This window comes from Pholcus phalangioides, unplaced genomic scaffold (assembly GCF_987345545.1).
Source record: "Pholcus phalangioides strain wild (caught in Gottingen) unplaced genomic scaffold, Ppha-v1.0 ptg000003l_1, whole genome shotgun sequence".
Taxonomy (NCBI): domain Eukaryota; kingdom Metazoa; phylum Arthropoda; class Arachnida; order Araneae; family Pholcidae; genus Pholcus; species Pholcus phalangioides.
The window spans coordinates 53,774,980-53,797,961 of NW_028301596.1; the positions used below are offsets into that span (position 1 = coordinate 53,774,980).

Genomic DNA, 22,982 nt, shown 5'->3' on the forward strand with positions numbered 1-22,982 from the left:
ACACAATGTCAGAAGGGAAAGAAGTGATGCTTGTGGTTCCCCCACTTTTAAGCACGCTCACAAGTACTGAGCAAAATTACGACTTTACACTTCAAAAAGTGCAAATTACCAAGATTTCGTGAAAAAGTTGTAAAAAATAAAATTTTAGCATCATTTATTCGTCAAAATTGGCAAAGTTCGCATTTATCGCGACCACTTCGTAAATACGAAATTTACGTATCCCTAATTATATTATATTATTATTTTCATAACTAATTTTTGTAGCGTCAACTAAAAACCGCTTAGCGAGTTGACGAAATCGAATTTCGCCAAATGCTCCGCCCCTCGTGACGTCTTGGTATCTTTCTTGCTCGTAGTAACCAATCACCTGCGTGCTAACGCTTCCTGTGTTACTAAGAGAGTAGGGATTGTAATTACGCAGTCGGGATACCGTACTTTAATTTTCTTTGGACTGCGATGCCATCTGTTAGCAAACTTTGTAACTAATTTTAAAGTTCTGTCTGATTTCAGTTCAAGCCATACCGGACAGCTGAGACGTTTGCATGGTTTTCTGCGAACCTTGATCTGTAGACAACATTTCGCAATGTTGTTTCTGGAAAAAGAAATACATCACGGCTATCATAGTAACCCGTGGAACGTTGCAGCTAGAATTTCTAAAATACAGCATGCATTTCAGTTTCTCCCACTGCAGTACCATCTGTGAACGAACTATATAACTAATCTCGAAATTTTTTCTAAATTCAACATAAGCCATCGTGGCCGAGTCGTTTCAAGGAGCTTCTGCGAATTTTGTTCTGTGACCGCACCACGTTGTTGCCGCAAATGACGGATATATTTTGAAAACACCTAAGTTTTTTTCCAGACTGAAGCGCCATCTGTTGCAAGAACGCATAACTAACATTCAAATTCTTTTCTGACTGATACTTTACTGTTTTTCCCCAAGCACAATCCAGCAAACACCGTACATTTCTATCACTTCCCATTCCACATTCAAATTCATTCTTCAAATGATCCCGTTAATTTTGGGGCATCCAGTATGTTAATCAATGGCATTATCAAGGTATTCAGTAGAACATAAAACTTATATATACCATCAGATCTTCTTGATCGACACAAGTTGTGTAGTTGGACCAAGTTTTATTGGTGAACGGATGCCTGAACCATGTTCCGTCTGGATTACACACCTTGTGGGCTTTCCCTGGAATGTTCCATGAGCATAGAGAAAAAGACAAGAAATATATCAAATATACAATTATACCAAAAAATATGGGATATTTGATAATTGTGTGTGAATTTAATCTGTATTTATTAACCCTTTAAGCGGCAATCAGAAATCACTGAATCCCCCCCCCCCTCTTCAAAATGCCATATTTTTTTAATGTAGGCCGAGTAGGCTTTCTTCTGATGTTCAGCAGGTGCAAACTATAAGGGAAAATTTTTCCGGTGATAAATCAACTTTGTACAATACATCTGGGCTTGTAGGGAGGCGAAATACCTCGTCATTGCCGCTTAAATGGTTAAATTATGTATCCCGAAGGTTTCCTGCAGTTGCGTCGTCGACGCAGAAGTTAAGCGGGAAGGGGATCCGGAAATTTCGCCACCGACATTTTGCCCTCGGCGTTTCTTCTCTAACGCTTCGCCTGCCCTGAATACATGAGTGACCGAGTTAGTGAGCAAGTGAGTGACTGACTGTGTGAATGATCAAGTGATTGGGTGGGTGACCGTACGAGTGTTCATATAAGTGGGTGAGTGACCATATGAGTGATCAAGTGAGCATGCCATTGTATGAGTGAGTGAGTGACCATATGAGTGATCAAGTGAGCATGCCATTGTATGAGTGAGTGAGTGACCATATGAGTGATCAAGTGAGCATGTGATTGTATGAGTGGGTGACCGTATGAGTGATCAAGTGACTGTGCGTTTGACTTTATGAGTGACCGTATGAGTGACCAAGTGCGTGTGCGTTTGACTTTATGAGTGACCAAGTGAGTGTGCGTTTGACTTTATGAGTGACCAAGTGAGTGACCATATGAATAAGTGGGTGTGAGTGACTGTATGGGTAAGTGAATGACCAGATGACTCATCAAGTGATTTACCATATGAGTAATCAAGTGAATCAACATATGAGGGATCAAGTGAATGACCATATGAATGATCAAGTGAATGACCATATGAATGATCAAGTGAATGACCGCATGAGTGGTCAAGTGAATGACCATATGAATGATCAAGTGAATGACCATATGAATGATCAAGTGAATGACCGCATGAGTGGTCAAGTGAATGACCATATGAATGATCAAGTGAATGACCATATGAATGATCAAGTGAATGACCGCATGAGTGGTCAAGTGAATGACCATATGAGTGCGTGTGTATGTGACCGTATGAGTAGCTAAGTGAGCAGATGGGTGACTATATGAGTGACCAAGTGAGTATGTGAGTGACCATATGAATGACCACGTGAGTATGTGAGTGACTATACGAGTGACCAAAGAAGTGACCGTATGAGTGATCTAATTAGTAACGGTCATCATCCACTCACCATCAGTATCACGGTCACTCATCCGCTCACTTGGCGGCTCATATGATCACTCAGCCACTCACTTGATCACTTATAAAGTCATTTACTTGGGCACTCACCCACTCACTTCGTCACTCACACGGTCAGGGCAGGCGAAATAGCCGGAGTGAAATATATCGGGGACGAAACGTGCCAGGGGTGAAATGTCGGAGGCGGAATTTCCGCAAACCAGCAGGCAAACCTTCAACCTGATACTTCAGGAACTTGCCATTTTCATTTCAAAATATAATAGAGAGATGGCAGCACCAGAGAGTGCCTGACAGGTGAACGCGAACTCGAAATATTTGCCCGGTCCAAATAAAAAAAAGGGGCGGGGAGAGATTCGCATGTAACCCCCATTAGGAGACGCGTACAGGTGGCTGAATGCTTTCAAGCTTACCTATAGTACACCCTTCTCCTTCATATAGTATGACATGGGTGGGTTTTTGCACTTTTCATTCCACGCAACCCCTCCCCCTCCCAAGGGTGCACGTACTACAGGCTACTACTACTACCACTAAACCGCACATGCACGTCATTCACATTCCTCTGTGGAATTTCCATTGATACATGTTGGAATGTGCGTGTGAACATAATATGAAGTTTGTTTCCGTGTAATGCTTATTATGTGTAGTGTTGCCATCAATTTTTCCAATCATGAGTATAATGACTGAAGAAAAATGGAGAGTGGACGTAAATATGAATTGCCCTCTTCCTCCTAACCAGATCATGGCACGCCGCTCTGTCTCAATGAAGAGATATTAGCAGGTGGTTGAACAAGACCTGGGCCATGCTGGAAAGTATGCATGTATGTGTTGTGAATTTGACGTGAAGTCTGCTTACGTGCAACGCTTTTGTTGTGCGTAGTCTGTGTGTGTGTGTTGCCATTTGCCGTCAATTTTTCCAACAATGATTGAAAGTGTAATGATTCAATAATCACAGGAAACCAACTTCAGACGACCGCCACTGTGGCGACGATGGGGGCCCACGGTCTCGAAACCACTGTTCTGGACTTGAAACTTCGTAAGGGGTCATTCAAGTATTACGTCAGAATCGGGGGGGGGGTGAGAGAGGAGGTTCGGATTTGCTAACTTTTGATGACAAGGGGGAAGGGGGGGGGGTTGAAGGTTGCTTAGGTCATCAACCACCCCTTTTTGAAGATATGAAATATTCTAAGCTGCTAACGAAATTTTGCTGATGGGGGGGGGGCAGGGGGACGGGTCAGTGTTTTGCTGACTTTTACTGACATTGAGAGGGTAAAAAATGGCTGAAAATCTGCTTACGTAATACTTGAATGGCCCCTAAGAGGTAACTAGCTGTAAATCAACATTGCATGATTGTGTTTGAAAACCTCCAATAATCCATCGATATACAATCTACCACACGTCCCCCTCCCTCCCTCCATATCCTTGTATCCATTACATACGAGAAGTCTGCGAACCCCCATATCACGGCCAACCCCCCCCCCCGAATAGCTACTTTGTCTCAGTGCCCCCCCCCCCCCACAAGAGAAAAATAATTAGGCTATTCGATGTATTTACTATCCAATAACGAGTAGAAAATCTTCATGCGGGCAAGTATTTGCCCAGAAATTTTTCCTTAATTAAATTACATAGCTTGAAAATGAGACTAAAAAGCCGATCACACACACACGTGCGGCGCTACCCTTATCTAATCAACTGTCCCGATTCAGCCGAAAGATTCGTAAAAGTCAATGATAGCTGAATAATAATCAGATTCAAGTCAATCGGTAGTTTATAGGGGATGAGAGAGGAGAGAGGGAGCTCTGAAGCTAATTGATCACTCGAGCACACGTGGATGGGGGAAGGATCGGAGTTTTCCTAATTCCAGGTTGATTCTTGCTCCTACGCGTCGGGGACACTTTAGACTTGTTCGATAAATTAGTAGAAGCTCCAGAGATTCCCGCACCCTGGGCTCTAGTCAATTTGCTGCTGCACGTTCGTAACTCCGAGTCCAAAATTAGCGGGGCTCGGGTAATTGACGAGTTCTCATTTTGAAGTGATTAACTTCAGATTTCCATCCCGTAAAATCAATCTCTTCCCGAATTAATTCCAAACCAGGAGAGATTTATAATCTGATAGTGTGTGTGTGTCGTTGGTTTGAAATCCGAATAACTTCTTCCGCCTGAATCGCGTTGCGCCACGCGCAGGAGGTTCTCGATTGGTTCTTTTTCAGCTACGACCCAAAATCACTATCAATTCCGCGACCCATTGGTCTATATTGTTACTTAATTATTTTTTCATTAAATACTTTCTGATTTACAAAATGCTTTCGAAATCAGTGAGACACCAGTCTTATAGAGTTGCCACATGGTCTAGTGGTTAGGATACCTGGCTCTCACCCAGGAGGCCCGGGTTCGATTCCCGGTGTGGGAAGCGATTTCCTCTCCAGCGTGGTCCAACCCTTCCGGGTAAATGGCTTACATCCCACCAGGGACAGAGCCTGGACTACGACTGGCCTTTGAGTCTTTTGAACATTTTATACTTTTATTGGGCCGTGAGGGTCTGAGCGCAGGGACGAGAGTCAAACAGGAAGCCCCCAAAGGATGAGTTTTCGCTAATTCTGAACTTTTTAAGCAGTGGAAACTTTACTTTCCTTTGACAAAATTCCTTTTTGACAGTAATTGCTAAAGTTTTTAAATTTGCCAATTTCTTTGACTGAAAATGTAACTTTGACAATTTTTTTTTGACTGTAATTGGTAGTTTTTAGATGCCTTCGAGAGAGAGAAAAAAATTTTTTTTGGTGATTTCCCGTATTTTTACGGAGGAAATATGGCCAGCTTGAGTATTTATCGTGTTGCGTGTATCGATACTTTTCGACCTGAACGCCTTTCACTGATTGGATGGAACCCTATATGGCGGGCCGCATTCGATCTGCGTAACGAAGATTGTGCACTCCTAGTCTAGGTGTAAATCTAGACTAATAAGACTCAACTTAGTCAACGTATACTTCAGTTACGTTGAGGTGGGTTAGAATTTGACTCCTCTGCCGAAATAAACTCAATGGGGCCCTCCTCACACGGGGATACTCAAATCGAATTTCTAGTGACCTGGAGGCTGCATGACCCGAGTTTGTCTTTCTTCCCCCATGTGTGCATGTGTGTGCGTGTGCTACTACAGGGCTTACAAAAATTCCAGGAGACTGAGGAAAATTACGTCGATTTTAGCTCACAACCAATGAACGTATCGACAATACATTGACTAGAAAAAGTTTGAAGACTTAAGAGTTAATATAACTCCGTTACATCGAAAGGTAGCATTATTTTCATAAGGCACCGTCAAATTTATGCTGCTGTTGGCATCTCTGCTGAATTGCGATTGTTAGTACTGCTATAAAATGCATTTATGAGTGTTTTTTCGCAGAAAAATTGTAATTGACGGATAAAATTTAGCTGGTTGTTTCATCCTGTAAATTAATTTACTGCACAACACTTTTGTGTACTACACAAAACGTGGCTTAACGGTAACTTCATTAACAATTTTAAAGTGTAGATGGTGCAGAATACCGATGCTATACTAAATATCCTCGAAAGACTGGTGAGGAAATCAAAAATATATTGAACGTGATTTTGAGCGAAATATAAGAAATATCGTTGTAGCAGTTTGGAAATCTCGTCAAAAAATATCGTTGTATCGAGCGTCATTGCAGCGAGGTTTCACTGTATTAATTTTATGAAAACTGAAAACCAAAAATAATGAAATTTCAGAATTAGTGAGAGGTCTAGAGGTACTTCTCGGTCCAGCACTCGGGCACCAGACCACCGCCCACCCTCCCTTTTTGCGGCCGTGGAATCAGGTCGGTGAGTGACCAAGAAAGTGTGCAAGCATATGGGTGACCAAAAGAATGACTTAGGGACAGAGGCGCACTTACAGGAGCGATGGCATTAGCTGGCTTTTCCTAGGGTGACAAATTTGAGGGTTTATTGGCCAAGAAAATTAGCCTAAACTTTGAGACAGGCAGCAAAGTTTGTGTAACCCACAGGCTTTCCGCCTGTGGGTTACACAAACCATAAATCCGCGTGTGGACGGTGACCGTTGAACGTCAGAACGACAGTATTCTTTTGCAACAATATATTCATGCATCAACAATAGCAGCAATGAACATAGTGAAACTTACGCGTGGAAACAAATCCTGGAATGAAGCTTGGACACGGAATCACGGCAACGTCACCGGCCATCGTGTCGTTCCAGCAACCCCAGCCATCGAACGTTCTCTTGCAGTGCGATATGTCTAAAATTATATTCACAAAAATGTGTTGACATATATTTATGTACAGGGTGTCTCAAAACTGATGTAACAATCTTTATCGGCTGGGGGAAGGGTGGTGACGGAACACACCTGAACAAGTATTTTTCACCACATAATGCATGGTCAAACGTGTGAGGCCCCGATTAGATGGAGTAATGAAGCTATTTTTGTTGACGTCTAGTGAGAGTCACGTATTCAATGCAATGCAATGCAATGAACATGGACATCAAACCAGAACATGGTCCATCGAGCTCTTTGGGAACTTGTGTGTGGTATAGCTTAGTAGCTCGCGGCCTAATGTGCCTCTCGCTATGTGAACGGTTGAAAGCGCTTGGCCTAGATAAAAAGAAATCGAGGCAGACAGATTTGGTGAAGATCGTACGTGTTGTTTCAATCGATCGCAGAAGAAATTTGGTGTCTAAGTTACTTGTATTCCGCATTTCACAGCACAAAATACTTTTTTACTGGCACAGGGCTCCCAGCAGCCGGGAAAGTCACGGAAAATCAACGAAATGAAAAATGGTCCGGGAAAGTCAACGCAAACTTAAAATGCTTGGGAAAAGTCAGGGAAATTTGGAAAGTTGTGAGGAAATGTAAAATAAATGAAAAATGACCAGAGGAAAGAAAAATAATTGGAGAAAGTCGGGGAAAATGTGAAATATTAAGCAAAATGCCACTCACAGGAAAAAATAAAAAATATCCGCCAAAGTCAGGGAAGCGAAAAATGGTCAGGGAAGTAAGTAATAGTCTAGGAAAGTCTGTCTCAGAGAAATGAGCAATGGTCTAGGAAAAAAGCAAAATATTTGCAAAAGTCAGAGAAATGGTCAAGGAAAGTCGGGAAAAGTATAAAATATGTGCCGAAAGTCAGAAAGGAAAAACTGTCATGGGAAATGTAAAATATTCAGTGAAAGCCAGGAAAAATTAAAATATCTAGTGAAAGAGTAAGGAAAAAAAATGAGAAATGGTAATGAAAATAGACAGCGAAAGTCAGGAAAAGGTGAAATATTCGGTATAAGTCAGGAAAGTGAAAAATGATCAGAGAAAATGTAAAATATTCTATTGAAGTCGGGAAGAAATCCTGTAATGGGGAAAAAAAACTGAAACTCGCTAAAGACATGAACGGTCAAGATTTTGAATTTTTTTTTTCTTCAGTAGTTTTGTCAGGAAAAGTCAGTGAAATGATCAGAGAGAGTTTGCTTGAAACCCAGCCTGATTGTCCAGGAACAACATGTATCCTTAAAGGGTAGATGTCACACCAGGTAACAAATCTATCATGATCGAAATGGTGCTGTTACCCAACGTTCCAAAGACGCTCCCTACAGCGATTGGACCACGCATTCTAAAGCGAGAAATATTTGTATAGACATTTTCTATCAGCCTTCGAGACTTGTTACATTAGTTTTGAAACACCCTGTGCATAAACACGTGTTCATATCCAGAAAATTAGCAAGTCGGAGATAATCCTGCACAAACCTTTCGGCAGGAACGGTTGCGTCAAGACGTTTCTGATGCAATCATCGAAAGCTTCTTCACTGGCGAGTTCGTCCGAAGTGGTTGTCGGTAGAGATTCGATCATGGCTCTGACGTTTTCTTCTTCCTCTTGCCCAAGGAGCTTAAAAGTAAATATTTTTGGTGTTTTTTTTAGCATTAACTCTTGTCACAAGCAAGACACACTCGTAAGATAACAAGGAAAATACAAGTGTGGACAATCCTGGCAACGATAACACTGGGCTGAACTTTCTTGATGTTCAGCTCGAAGGTAAAAATTTCATTATACGAATAAATATGGTGTAGTCGATTCGTTATTACGGAAGATAGATTCCTACATATCTAAATAGACAATACCTTTACGTTCAATGACGAGCATGTGCTGAGGTTCTTGTCCGTGGTCTGGTTATCGACGACTCTCCATATTCCACCGTCAGTACATCGTCTCGTTATCATCAAACCTAAGATGAAGAAAGCGCGTTTATTGGAATTAATTGATCATAAATAAAAAGGTGTATTATTAAATACATCGTCTATGTCAGCGCTTTCCAAATATTTATAGTCGTGGATCCCTTCCCCACCTCCGGAAATATTTGTGTCTGTCATACCCCCTATTTATAGCAGCAGAAACTACAGCCATCTATACAGCGAGGATGTTCTCGAACAATGGAAGATACTCCATCCTGTGCTAGTAAATGTGATGCGAGATAGCCATGCCTGGACTGCTTGAACTAAAACAATGTTTCATAATCTTATCGAGAGATGTCACCACAAGCGCAATTTTTGTCAAATCATAGCAATATTATTACCGCAGTCTACCAACGTTGAAGCGGTGTTTTCGCGCGTTAATTTAACTGAAACTTTTTTAAAGTAATTTATTTTCTTTTAAACACAGCTTTAAATTTTTTTCATATAATTTTACCATTTGGCCGTGAACTACTGGTGGTCCAGGCACCCTCAATTAGGAACCGATGGTCTATGCAAAAAAGTTTTCAGATTTAAATTTTGGTGGCTTTGCTTATTGTGCCATCTATACAACACTGATAATACTAAATACTTTGAATTACCACCGAAACCACCCTCCCCAATCTTTTCATTGCATTATTGCCGTTTATCCATCTTGAAATTTTTTTGCCTCATTTTGATAACAGAGAGAGAGAGAGAGAGAGAGCCATCAAAGTTTTCTTCCCGAAAATGGCAGTTCTGAAGCATTAACTTTGTCGATTGTTTGACACCAATCTAACATAATCGCGCTGTGAACTTCTTGAACCTATTCGTCCGTTTGGCTTGTTGAAGAGCACTTCTTTTGGGAGGTCAGTAACACGGGAGTGTGCACGTGTACCTAACAGTCTGAGTGCGTATCTAGTGTTATGTCTGATATTTCGGTGCTGCCATCTACACTTCAAACTATAAGTGAAGTATGGTGATTGAATATTGGGGTACCGTTGTAGCTTCGTTGCTCTCTATGGCGAAATTTTTTTTAACGGGATGATCGGGTAGCATTCAGACCTGGAAGTTGGGAACCACAGAAAACAAATTCAGCCGACTGCCACTGTAGCCCATGCATAGGCCTAGGGGCTGAAGTGCAGGAGGCCTGGAGGGGGGGGGGGATCTTGAAAATGTGATCTGGCTAACATTTTTGAGAGTAAGATGTAAATTGGTAAATGGAGACATTTCTGGTCAGGTTGGGGCCTCAGAAAAATCACTTTGTTAAGAGGCCAATGATGCTCTTAAGACAGGCCCTGCATTCGCACTCCATTGTTAAACATAGTTGGGTGGATCTTGGGTGGCTTTGAGTTGAGTCGAACAGAGTTCCGATTCATCGTTGAAGAATTATCATGAAAAAAATGATTGAGAAGATTCTGATTCACTACAAATTCTCATTCTTTCTCGCTCAATACCTGTATCCAGTTTGTTATGCACCATTCGATTATGTATCCAACCGCCGATAGATATGCTTTACCGATGTTGGAAAAGGGACGCCTTGCCAAGGGCCCGATTTCTGCATGAGCAACATGGGCATTTTCTCAGGGCTCCACGTTTTAAGAAGAGGGGGCTCAAAAATTTATAGTATTATATATTTTACTCAATTTTTTATAAATTTCATTTCGTAAAATTTTTTCCCTAAATCACATCATTTTATTTCAAAAGTGCCGATTATTAGCAAACCCCATTAAATATCAATTTTGATATCATTGCGGATCGATCTCACTTGTAACGTTTTTCAAAAAAAGGAAAAACCGTCATAAAAAACGTTGTAAGCTGCAAAACGCTTTAAACGGGAAATCTTAATGAGAATTACTTAGAAATGGGACCACAAAAATATTTCGTACAAAGCGGGAAAACGTTCTAAATGGGAAATTTATAAGGGGGATCGACTGTGTACCAATCACTACTAGACTTCACACAGCATGTGCAATTCACCTATTGCTCTATTAACTCCACAGCAAAAGTATGTTTCAATGCGTCGCAAATGTCTTTTGTTCGATTCCTCGATTTCACATCTTTTTGACCGCAAAATGATTTATGACAAGAATTTTTGAATGTTTTGATCAACGCGAAATCTTGAAATCTTCATAAAGATTCTGCAAAAGTTCATGCATCTGATCTTGCAAGCACTTTTATCACACGAACTTTAACAATTTTTATTCTTGATTCAGGTTGAATGCCACAAATGTGTTAAATAACGCTAGAAGTTTAGAAGAGACGTTTCTTCAAATGTTGAGACAGCATTGAATCCATCATTGACAACATCACCAGTATCGAACTGTTTAGAGAAAGATCATTCTTCTTATAAGACAGGACAAAATCATCAGTTCGCTCGAGTCTTTTACAAGAAAAACTGTCATATTTAGCTTTATTGTACGGGAAGCTGAGATCACTCAAAAACTGTGTTTTGATGACGTTATCAATGATTTTGCTCATATGAGAGTGCGAAGAAAAGCATTTATTTTAAAATATTTCATGGAGAATTTTACATTACATTTCTAATTTAAAAAATAATGCATCTTTTTTTTTATGTGTTTATAAAACACGCATGCACTGTATTTGCGGACGCACCAAACCTCTTCGACCACAGTTGAGGGTGGGGGCAATGCCTCTTTTTTCTCAGGAACTCCCTCGAACTAAAATCAGGCCCTGCCCGTGAACTTGATCCGGCCCGCCGCTGAATTGGTCCCGGTCCCAATTTAGCGGGGAGTTCTACTGTAGAACTTGATGCAAAGGTATCCATTCAAGTCTGCCAATGGAAAATAAAAACGACGAGGCTCACGAAAATTCACTCAGTGACGTGATAGAAGTGTTGTCAACAACGCTGTTTGGACAAGTGATAGGGAAGACAGTTACGTACACGCAGCAAGTAAGGGGTCATTCAAGTATTACGTGATCATCGATGGGGGGGGAGAGAGGGGGGGTTTCCGATTTGCTGACTTTTGCTGACGAGGGAGGGGGTCAAAAATGGCTAAAAATTTGCTTACGTAATACTTGAACGGCCCCCTAACAGCAGATGGCAATAACGTATTTTGTCCTCCTCCTCTAGGAACAAATTCTTCCCATTCTTCAGTTCCCTTGTACACCATCGAAATAAATAGGAGCAACTGAAAAAGCTATAAAAAATTTTCCATTATAATGCTTAAAATGGTAATTTGAGCCATCTTAAAATATTTGAGGGTATCAAATCGTGACGAACGCTTTATTCGATGGTAAAGATGGGCTGAAGAGTAAATTGGACGAATTTTTGGTGATAAATTAGTGGTGGGATAGAGAGAATATGCGGGAGAATATATTTCGTTAATATATCCCGTTTCACTAGTTTTTTTTTTAATAACTGGCTGTTTACCATCGTCATCATCGTCATCGGCATCCTCTTCTTCTTCGTCGCCAAGCCTGTTGTCATCGTAATTGAGCGACGCCGATGACGATATCATCGGCAAGGAGATGTCTTCCACTACTGGCGGATCCTCGAGATGAGGTGGGCAAAGATGAGTGATCTCCGTGTCGACGGGTACTGATGGCCAACACAACCATCCATCAAAGAACGCCGGGCATGAAACTGCACAAAAGAAAAAAAATTACGCCATCCGTAAATATAGAATTCCATTTGAACAACGTACGAGCCGGTATTTACTTCTTAGTGCAAGCCATTCATGCAAATTAATTTTTTTCCCCAAGTAATAATGGAAATCCTGAAATGACTCTTTTTATCCGCAGTGTCAGTGCCGTAACTAGGCAGGTGCAACAGATACACACGCACAAGGCTCAATTGGGGGGGGGGCAGAATGGGCCTAAATAGGCGTTAATATGATGGGCCTAAATTGACCATTCTGGGCCCAAGAATGGGCCAGAAGGGACCTTAAATGCAAATTATTGCACAGGTATGGCTAGCTACGGCACTGTGTAAAATCTTATTTTCTAGGGAATGATTAAATGCTTTTTCGTATTTACCGACGTTGGCATCAAAGGAACTTGCAGAAGCAGCACCAGTAGTAGTCGCATGTTGGCACCTCCACAGATTTTTTATCAATTCGGCAAGATATTCGACATTCCTGACATTTTCGCCATAACTTGGAACAACCTGCTTCGAAAATATAGTAAGAAATTACAAAAAAAAACATTAAATATGAACACGTTTTAGGTAAGAGAACAAAAACGCATATATACAGCCCACGCTGTTTAATATGATCACATCGGGACTCAGGGTTCCTGATAACAATAACCAAATGATAACTTTATCCGAAAAAGTCCCGTTTGCAAGTGCGGTGGCCATACATTCCCGTTTGGTCGAATCGTACTTGTGGTAAACGGGTATTGGTAAAACGATGTGTTTTTATGATTTCCGTTGCGGTGTAGTTATTTTGTAGAATGTAATAATGCAGCTAGCGTTGGCTGCTTTTTTGGTTTTGGTTTGGCAAAATGGGCCAACTCTGCAGCCAATTTTGTGAGAAAAGACAACAAAATAAGTTTGATTGAACCTTAGCCTCAAAATGTAATAAAAAAACTTTCGACGAAAAAAAAAATCGATAACATAAACCAAAGTTTTGATAACTACAAACGGATTTTATATTATGTTATGATACGGTTCCGTTCACAATCCCGACACGATCAAATTGAAAAAATTAATTTCTCCGTATAAGCCGCACTTCGCGTTATGATATTGATCCGTTCCATTCTTTACAAAAGTGATAACAGTACCCACTTGATAACATTATCAGTGATTCTAATAAGCAGCGTGGGCTGTATATGTCTATCAGGAACTGCAATGGAACTACTTCCAGGAGAAAAAAAAATTATATGTATGATATATATGTGAAATATGAATAATTTTTTATAAAAATAATTACCTAAATATAATTTATAATCAATGAAAATTATCTTTTGATCTACGATTTAAGTTGAGATTCAAAGAAAATTGAGATTAACACACACACATTGAGGATATTGGAGAGAAAAAGGGACAGTATTTACAAAACAATCGAAATGTCAAATTCAAAACTCAGCCTCATACTGTAAAATACGGGACATTAACTCACCTCAACGAACATCAGAGCGAAGCAAACTAAAACTGCTGCCAAAAATGAACCACCCATACAAGGAATCGGTTATTTTTGCACAAATTTTGCTTCCAGTCCTAGATTCGAAACAGAAGAAAAAAATGCAAACAAAAATCAAAAACATTTCCACTAAAAAAAATCCATTAAAAATGCATTTTCTTTTTACACAAAACTTGAAAATTATCCTAAAATTCTCAGATGTGTCCCTATTTTGCATTTTTTTTAAAACAGAACCCACACTCTGGAATCGGTCTCAAAAGAATTCTTGGTATAAAAAAAATACATCTGCAGATTTACTATTTGGCATTTTTACACAAGGGAGCCATAAATTGGCATCGTGGTGAATATTTGAGTATTTGAGAGGGTAAAATATTCTCTCACATATATATATTATTTTTTTGTTTGAGGGAAAATTATGGGAAAAAAGGGACAAAAATGGCTATTTGTGGGAAATAAATACGTGCCATCGATCTTGAATATTTTGGAAATTTTTTTTTTTTTTGCAAAAAATGCTTATATTCTTTTCTGAAGTCAGGGATTTTCACTGATGTTTCTTCAATGTTTGACATTAGCATATTTTTTCCCTTTTTTTAGAGGATGTCTGACATTTCACACTCCGCAGTTAATGCGATGCTATAAATTTTGAAAAATGTATACTTTGCGCGTCCCGTTTTTTTTTTTTTTTTTGCTTCTGAAGGAGTTTCGTACTTTTTGTATTCATTTTCTGATCCGAGTCGTTTCTTAAAAAATACATTATTTGTTGGCATTTCGGTTGTTTTTGCTTTCAAGGATCATTATTTTCCGGAAAATTTTGAATTTTAACCCTCATGAATATGTACGGGATTATGATCACAGGGCATTCAGATTTTATAGATATGAAAATAACACTTTGAATTTATTGTTGTTCAGTTTTGATTAGGCTGAATATAAATCATCCCGCGGATGAAAATGCGAAAGATTGATTTCAACTACAGGAAAATCGCCAGTTGTCACCAAAGACGATGCCAAAAACAAGCAAAGTCACCAATTCTTGCTAAAACCACCTAATAATTGCCAGTGTCGGAAAATGAAGTACTATCTACATAAAATCTCCGGTTGTCGCCAAAACGATGTCATGAGTAAGCAAAGCTACCAATTATTGCTACAGCATAAAAAAGATTGTCAACGTCATTAAATGAAGTGGTACTTACAAATTCAAAATATCATCGGTTGTCACCAAAATGATGCCACACGCAAGCAAAGTCGTTAATTATTTGCTAAAAATCGCTTAAAAATTACCAATGGGGGAAAATGAAGCACTACCTACTTAAAATCTCCTGTTGTTGCCAGGAAAGGTAGCATGAGTAAGCAAAGTAAGCAATTACTGCTAAAATCAGCCTAAAAAAAAAATCGCCAATGTGTCAATGTCAGGAAATGAAGTAGTGCTTAGAAATTTGGAAAATCGTCAGTTGTCACCAAAACGATGCCAAAATCAATTAAGGTGCCAATTATTTGCTAAAAGCCACTAAAAATTGCCAATGGTGAAAAATGAACATTACCAGATACAGGAAATCATCAGTTGTTTCCGAAATAAGCAAAGTAGCCAATTACCATTACACAAATCACTCAGAAATCGTCAATTGTGTTCATTCATGGAGCACAACCAAATCCATAAAATTGCCAGTTGATTGTCACCCAAAAACGATATCAAAAGCAAGCAAAGTCGCCAATTATTTACTCAAAAGCAAGCAAAGTCGCCAATTATTTACTCAAAAACAAGCAAAGTCGCCAATTATTTACTCAAAAAACAACCAAAAATCGCCAATAGCAGAGAATGAAGTAGCACTACTCCAAAATCGCAGTGGATTAAAATGAATTTTTCGAAAGAAAACGGACATGGATACTTAAAATAATAGTTATAAAGCTGGAAAAAATAATTTTAATTCTATTTTAAGTGAAGAGTAAAAATAGGGTTCGTGTTGAAATTATGGGAAAAAATGGGCCATTCGTTAAGGAAAGAGATGAGAAAAATTTACTGGAAAATACGGGAATGTCTAGCAAATGCAGGTCTATTCACCCTAATAAAAAAGTAGATACTATCTAAAAGCACTCTCAATAATATACTCATTTATGGTGTCCATATGACCCGTAGTTTACAGGTCAATCAATTTTCACGTAATCAATTCACAATCAATTTTGACCGTCCCGACATTAAAAGAAATAAAAAATTCCTGTTTTTTTGTTTATCCAACTTCTCAAGTCCCCTTGGGGGACCATGTTCTTGTCTGGTGGTAGTATGCAATTTAATTACCATAAAATTTAGTTTTCTGCGTAGAAAGTTTTGTAAGGCACCGAAAAAATTCTTGATCTTGCTGCTGCCCCGAGTTGCTGAAAGGGTTCCTGATACCCGGAGCAGAATGAATCTTGTTGAATTTTTTTTTCTATACAAGATGATTCATAAAAGATGGGAAAGATTTTAAGAGGTGATAGTACACACCAATACAAACAATTATCATCAAAGATTCATGGTATAACATGAAACGCGTTTCGAAACGGCCGCTCTGCAAACGTTAAAGCGCATTCCTGTAGAAATTAATCGGGGAAAAAAAGAACACACCATGCTTTCAAACGTAACCTGGGGAAGAAGATGAAACCGTATGCATCCATTTTGGCAGTTCTTGTACGACCTGCTTGTATGTACCTTGCTTCCATGACCGGGAGCAAGAAAGGATACCGTTTCTCACAGCTGCCGAATCAAGCGCACAGATGTTTTTGTATTGGGCAACCGCGTGTAGGGGAAACGCTCATTGTACATTCGTGCTGCCTCTGTGGTACTTCCGTTTGCAGTTCCGTAAATGAAATGCATGTCTGGAAGTATGCTTCTAGGATCAACGTTTCTCCAGTAAAATGCCATACCCCCCTGTTAGCTAAGCAACCTGTATTCACAAAAGATGGGGGGGGGGAAGGGAAACTTTAAGAGGTGATAGTGCGCACCAATACAAACAATTTTCATCAAAGAATGCATGGTCTAACATGAAACGCAAACACATTTCGAAACGGCTGCTCCGTAAACGTTAAAACGGCATTCTTGTTAAAATTTATCGAGAGAAAGAGAACACCATGCATGCAAATGTAACCTGGGGAAGAAGAAACTGCATGCAAAACTGCGTCATAGTGAATGAAAGGCGCGGACTCTAGCCCTGTGTAGTTATTCCAGCGTTAAATCGTTCTAACAGTTATAACGTACGAGATAATGGCCACTTTATTGATACTGTAAAAAGCAGACATGTATTTCATTTACGGATCTGCAAACTTAAGTACCGCAGAGGCAACACGAATGTACAATACAAATACAAATACAAATACCAAATACAAATACAACGCCACAACAGGCAAATTGCCCAACGAGGTGGCTGACTTAAGAACATCATGGATCCCCGAACCCTTTTTCACCCTACCTAAACGCAGAGGCAACACGAATGTACAATGAGCGTTTTCCCGCACACGCGGTAGCCCAACCCAAAAACATTTGTGCGTTTGAATCGGCAGCTGTGCGAAACGGGATCCTTTCTTGCTTCCCGGTCATGGAAGCAAGGTACGGTAAAAGGACTGCCAGAATGGATGCATATAGTTTTTACGTTTTTACGTAGTTACGTTTGCAAGCATGTGGTGTTCTTTTTGTCCCAATGAATTTCAACAGGAATGCGTTTTAACGTTTGCGGAGCGGCCGTTTCAAAACGCGTTTGCGTTTCATGTTAGATGATGCATTCTTTGATGACAGTGGTTTGTATTGGTGTGTGCTATCACCTCTCAAAGTTTTTCCTATCTTTTCTGAATCACCCTGTATACTGTAAATATATTAAAAAAGCCCACAAAATCTTGGATGAATTTGATTTCATTGTGTTTTCTACACTATATATTCAATACGGGCAGGCGATTGAAAATTCCTGTCCTCACGGCTATACATGGCTCTCAAAAGGAAAGGGTAACAGAATTACACAGCACTTGATGAATCTTATTAATTACTATTTTCTGAACTAGAAACTCTATAGAAGGACCATTGAAAAATTTGATGGAAGGACGCTGGCAGGGATCCAGTCCGGGCTTGGTGGAGGGGGAAGTGGGGTCGAAAATAATTTATTTAATATATATTAGGAAATTTATTTCTCAGTAAATGGGGGGGATTGTTGTGTTTCGAGATAATATTATACGAGACCCAAAGCATTTTCAAAATAGCTCCAACGATATCAACCGCACGCAATTCCGACGATTGATTACCTTAAACTCGATTGTTTGTTAAGGAAAAAAAAGAAACATGGAATGTTTCAACATGTCTCAAGGAAACAATAAAGTAAAAAAAAACCGCATTTCCATGTAAAAAAAAACACGACAATTTCTTGGAAACAGTCCAGAAGAAAGAAGCATTTTGTATTTTTCAAAAATCTATCTCCATACAAACTATGCGTGCTTAGAGCTTTTAAAAGTTTTCTCCCCCCTAAGTTAAAAGGGGCTTCAAAAATCGTGCAAGAAATTTAAAGTAAATTTTGTTCTCGGAATTAAAAGGGGGGAATGTTTCGCGATAATGGATTGAAGTCCGGGCCGTTCGATACTTACCCTACGAAGAAAAAATAAATAAAACTAATTTTTTAAATAACTTGAAACAATTTTGTTGGTTTTTCTCTTTTTCTATTAAAAGGGAAAAACTATTAAAGTTTTCCATTCTTTTAACTCTACACTTAGGAAATGGGTTTTTACATAAATAGCTGCCTTACAGAATATCTGCGGGGAAAAACCTTTAATAATTAAAAATAAATAATAATAAATAAATTAAACGCATCTATGTTTTAATAGTGAAGCGTAAAAGGTTAATGAACGCAATGATTGAAGAGGAAAATCAATGATATCAATAATTACGGAAGATAATCACACACTGAATAGATCAATAGAAATGATTACGGAAATAAATTTTTCCTTCCAATGGGAATTTTAAAGCATTTTTTTTTTCCCTAAGCTAATTTTGTGGTATTTTTGGTGTCTTATATGCAAAATTTATTGCACTTGATTCAATGAAGTGCAATAAAAGTCCCTTAGGAGCGGTAGCCCAGGTCGATAAGATACTTGTCTGAAGTGCCAAAGGATGCTTAGAGGTGTCGCGAGTTCGATATCCGGTTCGTCCTTGTCAGAAAACATTCCTGACGCAGGGGTACAACAGAAACGGCGACATGACCACAGAAAAAATCGCTATCGCAGGGAGTCCCACATCGAGGGGTTAGCGAACCAACCTCTCGATGAGTATAAAAACAAGCCTGCCGTTTGGAATCGGCAATAAATTGTAGGTCCCCGTCTAATTAGCCCTCGTGTGCAGAAAATGATGGTGGTGCGACAAAAATGATCAAATAAAAGTCCCTTAATATTTGCGTTACGTTTATTTTACACTCCGAGGGGTGTAATTGATGTTTATTTTGTCTTCGAGTTGTGTTTTTCAGAAATTGAAGTGGACGTAAATATGAATTGCCCTCTTCCTCCTAACCAGATCATAGCACGCCGCTCTGTCTCTATGAAGAGATGGTCGAACAAGATATGGGCCGTGCTGGAAAGTGTGCATGTATGTGTTGTGAACCTAACGTGAAGTCTGCTTATGTGCAATTGCTTGTTGTGCTGACATCTGCCGCCAATTTTTTTAACAATGATTTAAAGTGTTGAATCATTGTTTCAATCATTAACAATGATTGAATAATTGTACCGTTTTAGTGATGTTGCTTTCTACGGCGAGACATTTTTTGCAACGGGGAGATCCACTCGCATTCGAGCCTCGATGCTTGGAGAAACAGAAAATCAACGTCAGCCGATCATCATTGTGGCAATGGTGATGTTTGAACCCGAGTCCTCGCGATGCAAATCCGTCACTCTGACCATTGACCACCACAGTGACTAATATGCATTACATAAGAAACCCTAGGTTCTCGTGGTGTTAGATCAAGAGGGTCTCGTATAGGTGCTATTAGAAAAAAGGAAACACTGTCATAGGTTACTTTTCCGTACTCATGAAATTTCAATCAGGAATCAAAACGAAACTGAGATCGTCGCTCAATCTATCTCTACTCATATCGAAATTTTGAATATGCATAAAACCTCACGAAAAATAAACGGCAATATAATTCTCAACGGTATGGAGAAAAAAAAACAAAAAAACCACACACACACATGATGCAAATATTGGGGGACTTGACTTACTTCCCACTGAATCTAGTGCCATTGATGCTCGATAGATGACGCTGCACAGATAGTCATAAAAACTGAGCCTGGGAACTTTTTTGGAGATAGTGTAGTGATCATGGTGCAAAAATAAAAACCCCATGATAAAAATATTGTGGGGCTTTAAGGAGATATTTCACAGCATCTAGTATCATTGATGGTCAATAGATGGTGCCGCAAAAGCCACTAAAAATCGAGATTTTTAGAACTTTTTGTCGAAGTGGTATAAAATCATTCAAAGCGAATTCAAACACATCACTGAATGCAAAAAAAAAAACAAAAAAAACAAACATGATGCAAATATCGTGATTTGAATGACAATCGTCCAAATATAGTGCCATCGATAGTCAAAAAAGCTCATGAACATTGCGTCTGGAAACTTTCTGAGCAGACGATGACAATTATTGACAACGAATGCAAAATTTATTTCACGGCCGGAATCATAACATGAATGTTATTCCGCGATTTAGAGCCATATTTCTAAATTCGGTAAAAAAAATTCAGTGAATATAGTAGTTAGCAGTTAGTAATAAATGAATGTATATTATCACAACAATTATATGTATAACGAATTATACAATGTATAATGATTAACGAAAGCATAACCCTATGAAGGGAGGGGTAATCTCCCACCTTGTTTTTCAGAATTTTCTCTATCACGACCACGCCCTGCGGGACAATTTGCTAAAATCGCCTAAGTGACAAATCCTGGTCGTGCTCGGCCTGTTCTGTGGTACACAACTTCGAATCGCGATTGCGAGCCGATCTCCCAGATTAAAAAAGTCTCGCCCACAGAGAGCAACAGGCCTACAACAATACATACATATTCAAACATCACACTTCACATTCAGAATTTGTAATACAGATGACACCTCTAAAAATTCACTAACAATGTTAGGTACACACTCACTCAGTTTGGAATTTCCCAAGGCGGTAGACCGGAGTTGTGCTGGATTTGAAAGGGAGAAAGGAAGGTGTCTTGGGTTTTGAATACACTAGTTTTCTAATTACGAATTTAACTAACGTTCAAACGAATTTTATTATCATCAGAATCGTGATCACTGTTGCGCTCTAAAAAGTGGCGCAGAGACCAAATGTCTATGTCCATTCTGCATTTTCAATCATGGTTGAACAGCATAGAAGAATCTTTTTTAAATAAAAGTCTACCTCTTAATCAGCATCACAACCTAGTTTCGAGCCTTTCTTCCGAATGCTAAACGGGAACGTCTTTATTGAACCTTTTGCACGGAGTCCGTGATTGGAGCCCATTTGAAGAGCCTCGCGTGATCATCATAAAGCGTCTGAAGCATTTCTGACAAAGCAAAATATCACACAGAGTAACCTTTCACAGACACACACACATCATAAAACCCCAACAAGATTCACGGTAAATTGCGTTAATAGCAACAAACCACGGAGTATAAGAGAGAGCGAATCTTCTCTCTGTCCATCCCCCCGCTGCTGAGGAACTTTAATTAAGATTCGCTTATTGCGCTTAATGACAGCGAATGCGCGAAGTTCTCTCGACGCTTATTATTATTATTCCAGTTAGTGTCATTATGGGAAGGAGGGGTAGTGCGTCGAGTCTTCAATATTACCATCATAATAATTTCCGACTGTCAGAAATGTGTCGTGATTCGAATGGAAGTTAACGAGGCGAGTCGAAATGACTCCGCAATCGACAGCGTAATTAAAAAGTACAGTCGAATTTCGGAGTCTTGGCATTGGGCAAACACAAACACAAGTTGCATTTCCTGTGTTATGATAATGAGACGGCGGGGGTTATATAATGCAAGTGGTAGTATTTTATTCCAGTCGGAGAGGAGAGGGTATTTGCGGACTTGACTCGTGCGAGACATGATCGATGAGATTTCATGTTTGGAATTCATTTCATGAAATGGGATCGATGGGAGGGAGGAGGGGGGGAAACATTCACATTATTAGTTTATCGATTCGATGCTCTATTTTCTTGCATTTCAGTCTAGGAGGAGCGGGAATCGCAGAGTGGTTTGTTGGGACTGATCTGTGTGTGTGTGTGTGTGTCTGATTTGCGTATACGGGGTGTTCCAGAAAGGATCTCCCTCTCCTAACTTTGAAATGACGTAACTTGGAAACCACTGATGGATGGGAAGAGTGGTGCGTTTGATGTGGCCGGCGTGGGATTTCGCCGCCGGTCTAATGGTCAGAGTGTCGGACTCGTATTTCGAGGACCCGGGCTCAAACCCCACCGTCGCCACAGTGGTGGTCGGCTGAAAAGTTGGCTTTCTGTGGTTCCCAACTGCATTCAAGTGTCATGGATCAAGGCACACGCGGGACCTGTGGGGCAACAAGGAGGCAGATAAATGCGCCAAAGAAGCGACTCGTGATGGAGAAATAATCAACAGCGTACGTCTGCAGCCAAGGCACTAATTTGGAGGAACATGATAGGAGAACGGCAGCTTTCTTGGGACAACCAGGAGGCATGAAACACGACGTGATCCCTAAGGTGAAAACTAAGAATAACAGGTGGAAAAGAGGGATCGTTATGTTTATCACCGGTTTCGGGCCCTTCGCAGCAAACATTGACGTTTCAATGGTACCAAATGACAAGTTCGGATGCGGTCAGATTGGGACGAAAATGTACTATGCGACGGCCTGCCCATACACAGAGCATCTGCACTTCGGGGTCCCTGCTGAACCGTGGCCTGGATAAAATGGATATTCAGAAGACCAGAACTAACCAAACGGCTAGTAAATGCGTTGCATTCTAAATATTTAACAATACACTATTTTTACATGAAAATAGATGAATAAACAACCGCAGAGCCACTAATGATATGAGTTAGGTTCCCCTTTCTTTGGGGTCCCCTGATAGAGGGTTCCCGGGTTTTATTTTTGTA

At 39.8% G+C, this 22,982-nt stretch overlaps 1 protein-coding gene and 1 non-coding gene across 4 annotated transcripts in view; one reads left to right on the forward strand and one right to left on the reverse strand.

Moving 5' to 3' along the window:
* The window catches only part of LOC149088824 (calcitonin gene-related peptide type 1 receptor-like), a 143,542-nt gene that overhangs the window by 24,887 nt on the left and 95,673 nt on the right, over positions 1-22,982 (reverse strand). For 2 of the 3 annotated variants that reach the window (XM_089250304.1, XM_089250312.1), the window contains 7 exons: positions 13,849-13,946; positions 12,764-12,896; positions 12,159-12,371; positions 8,678-8,781; positions 8,306-8,444; positions 6,701-6,814; positions 1,092-1,198 (listed from right to left, as the gene is read on the reverse strand). In XM_089250304.1, coding sequence (XP_089106430.1) covers positions 1,092-1,198; positions 6,701-6,814; positions 8,306-8,444; positions 8,678-8,781; positions 12,159-12,371; positions 12,764-12,896; positions 13,849-13,905 — 867 coding nt within the window. In that variant the 5' untranslated portion in view covers positions 13,906-13,946. The remainder of the gene's footprint in view (positions 1-1,091; positions 1,199-6,700; positions 6,815-8,305; positions 8,445-8,677; positions 8,782-12,158; positions 12,372-12,763; positions 12,897-13,848; positions 13,947-22,982) is intronic. The other variant, XM_089250305.1, reaches the window with a different exon arrangement.
* Positions 4,888-4,959, forward strand: TRNAE-CUC (transfer RNA glutamic acid (anticodon CUC)). The gene has a single exon. It is a non-coding gene; the product is annotated as a tRNA-Glu (tRNA).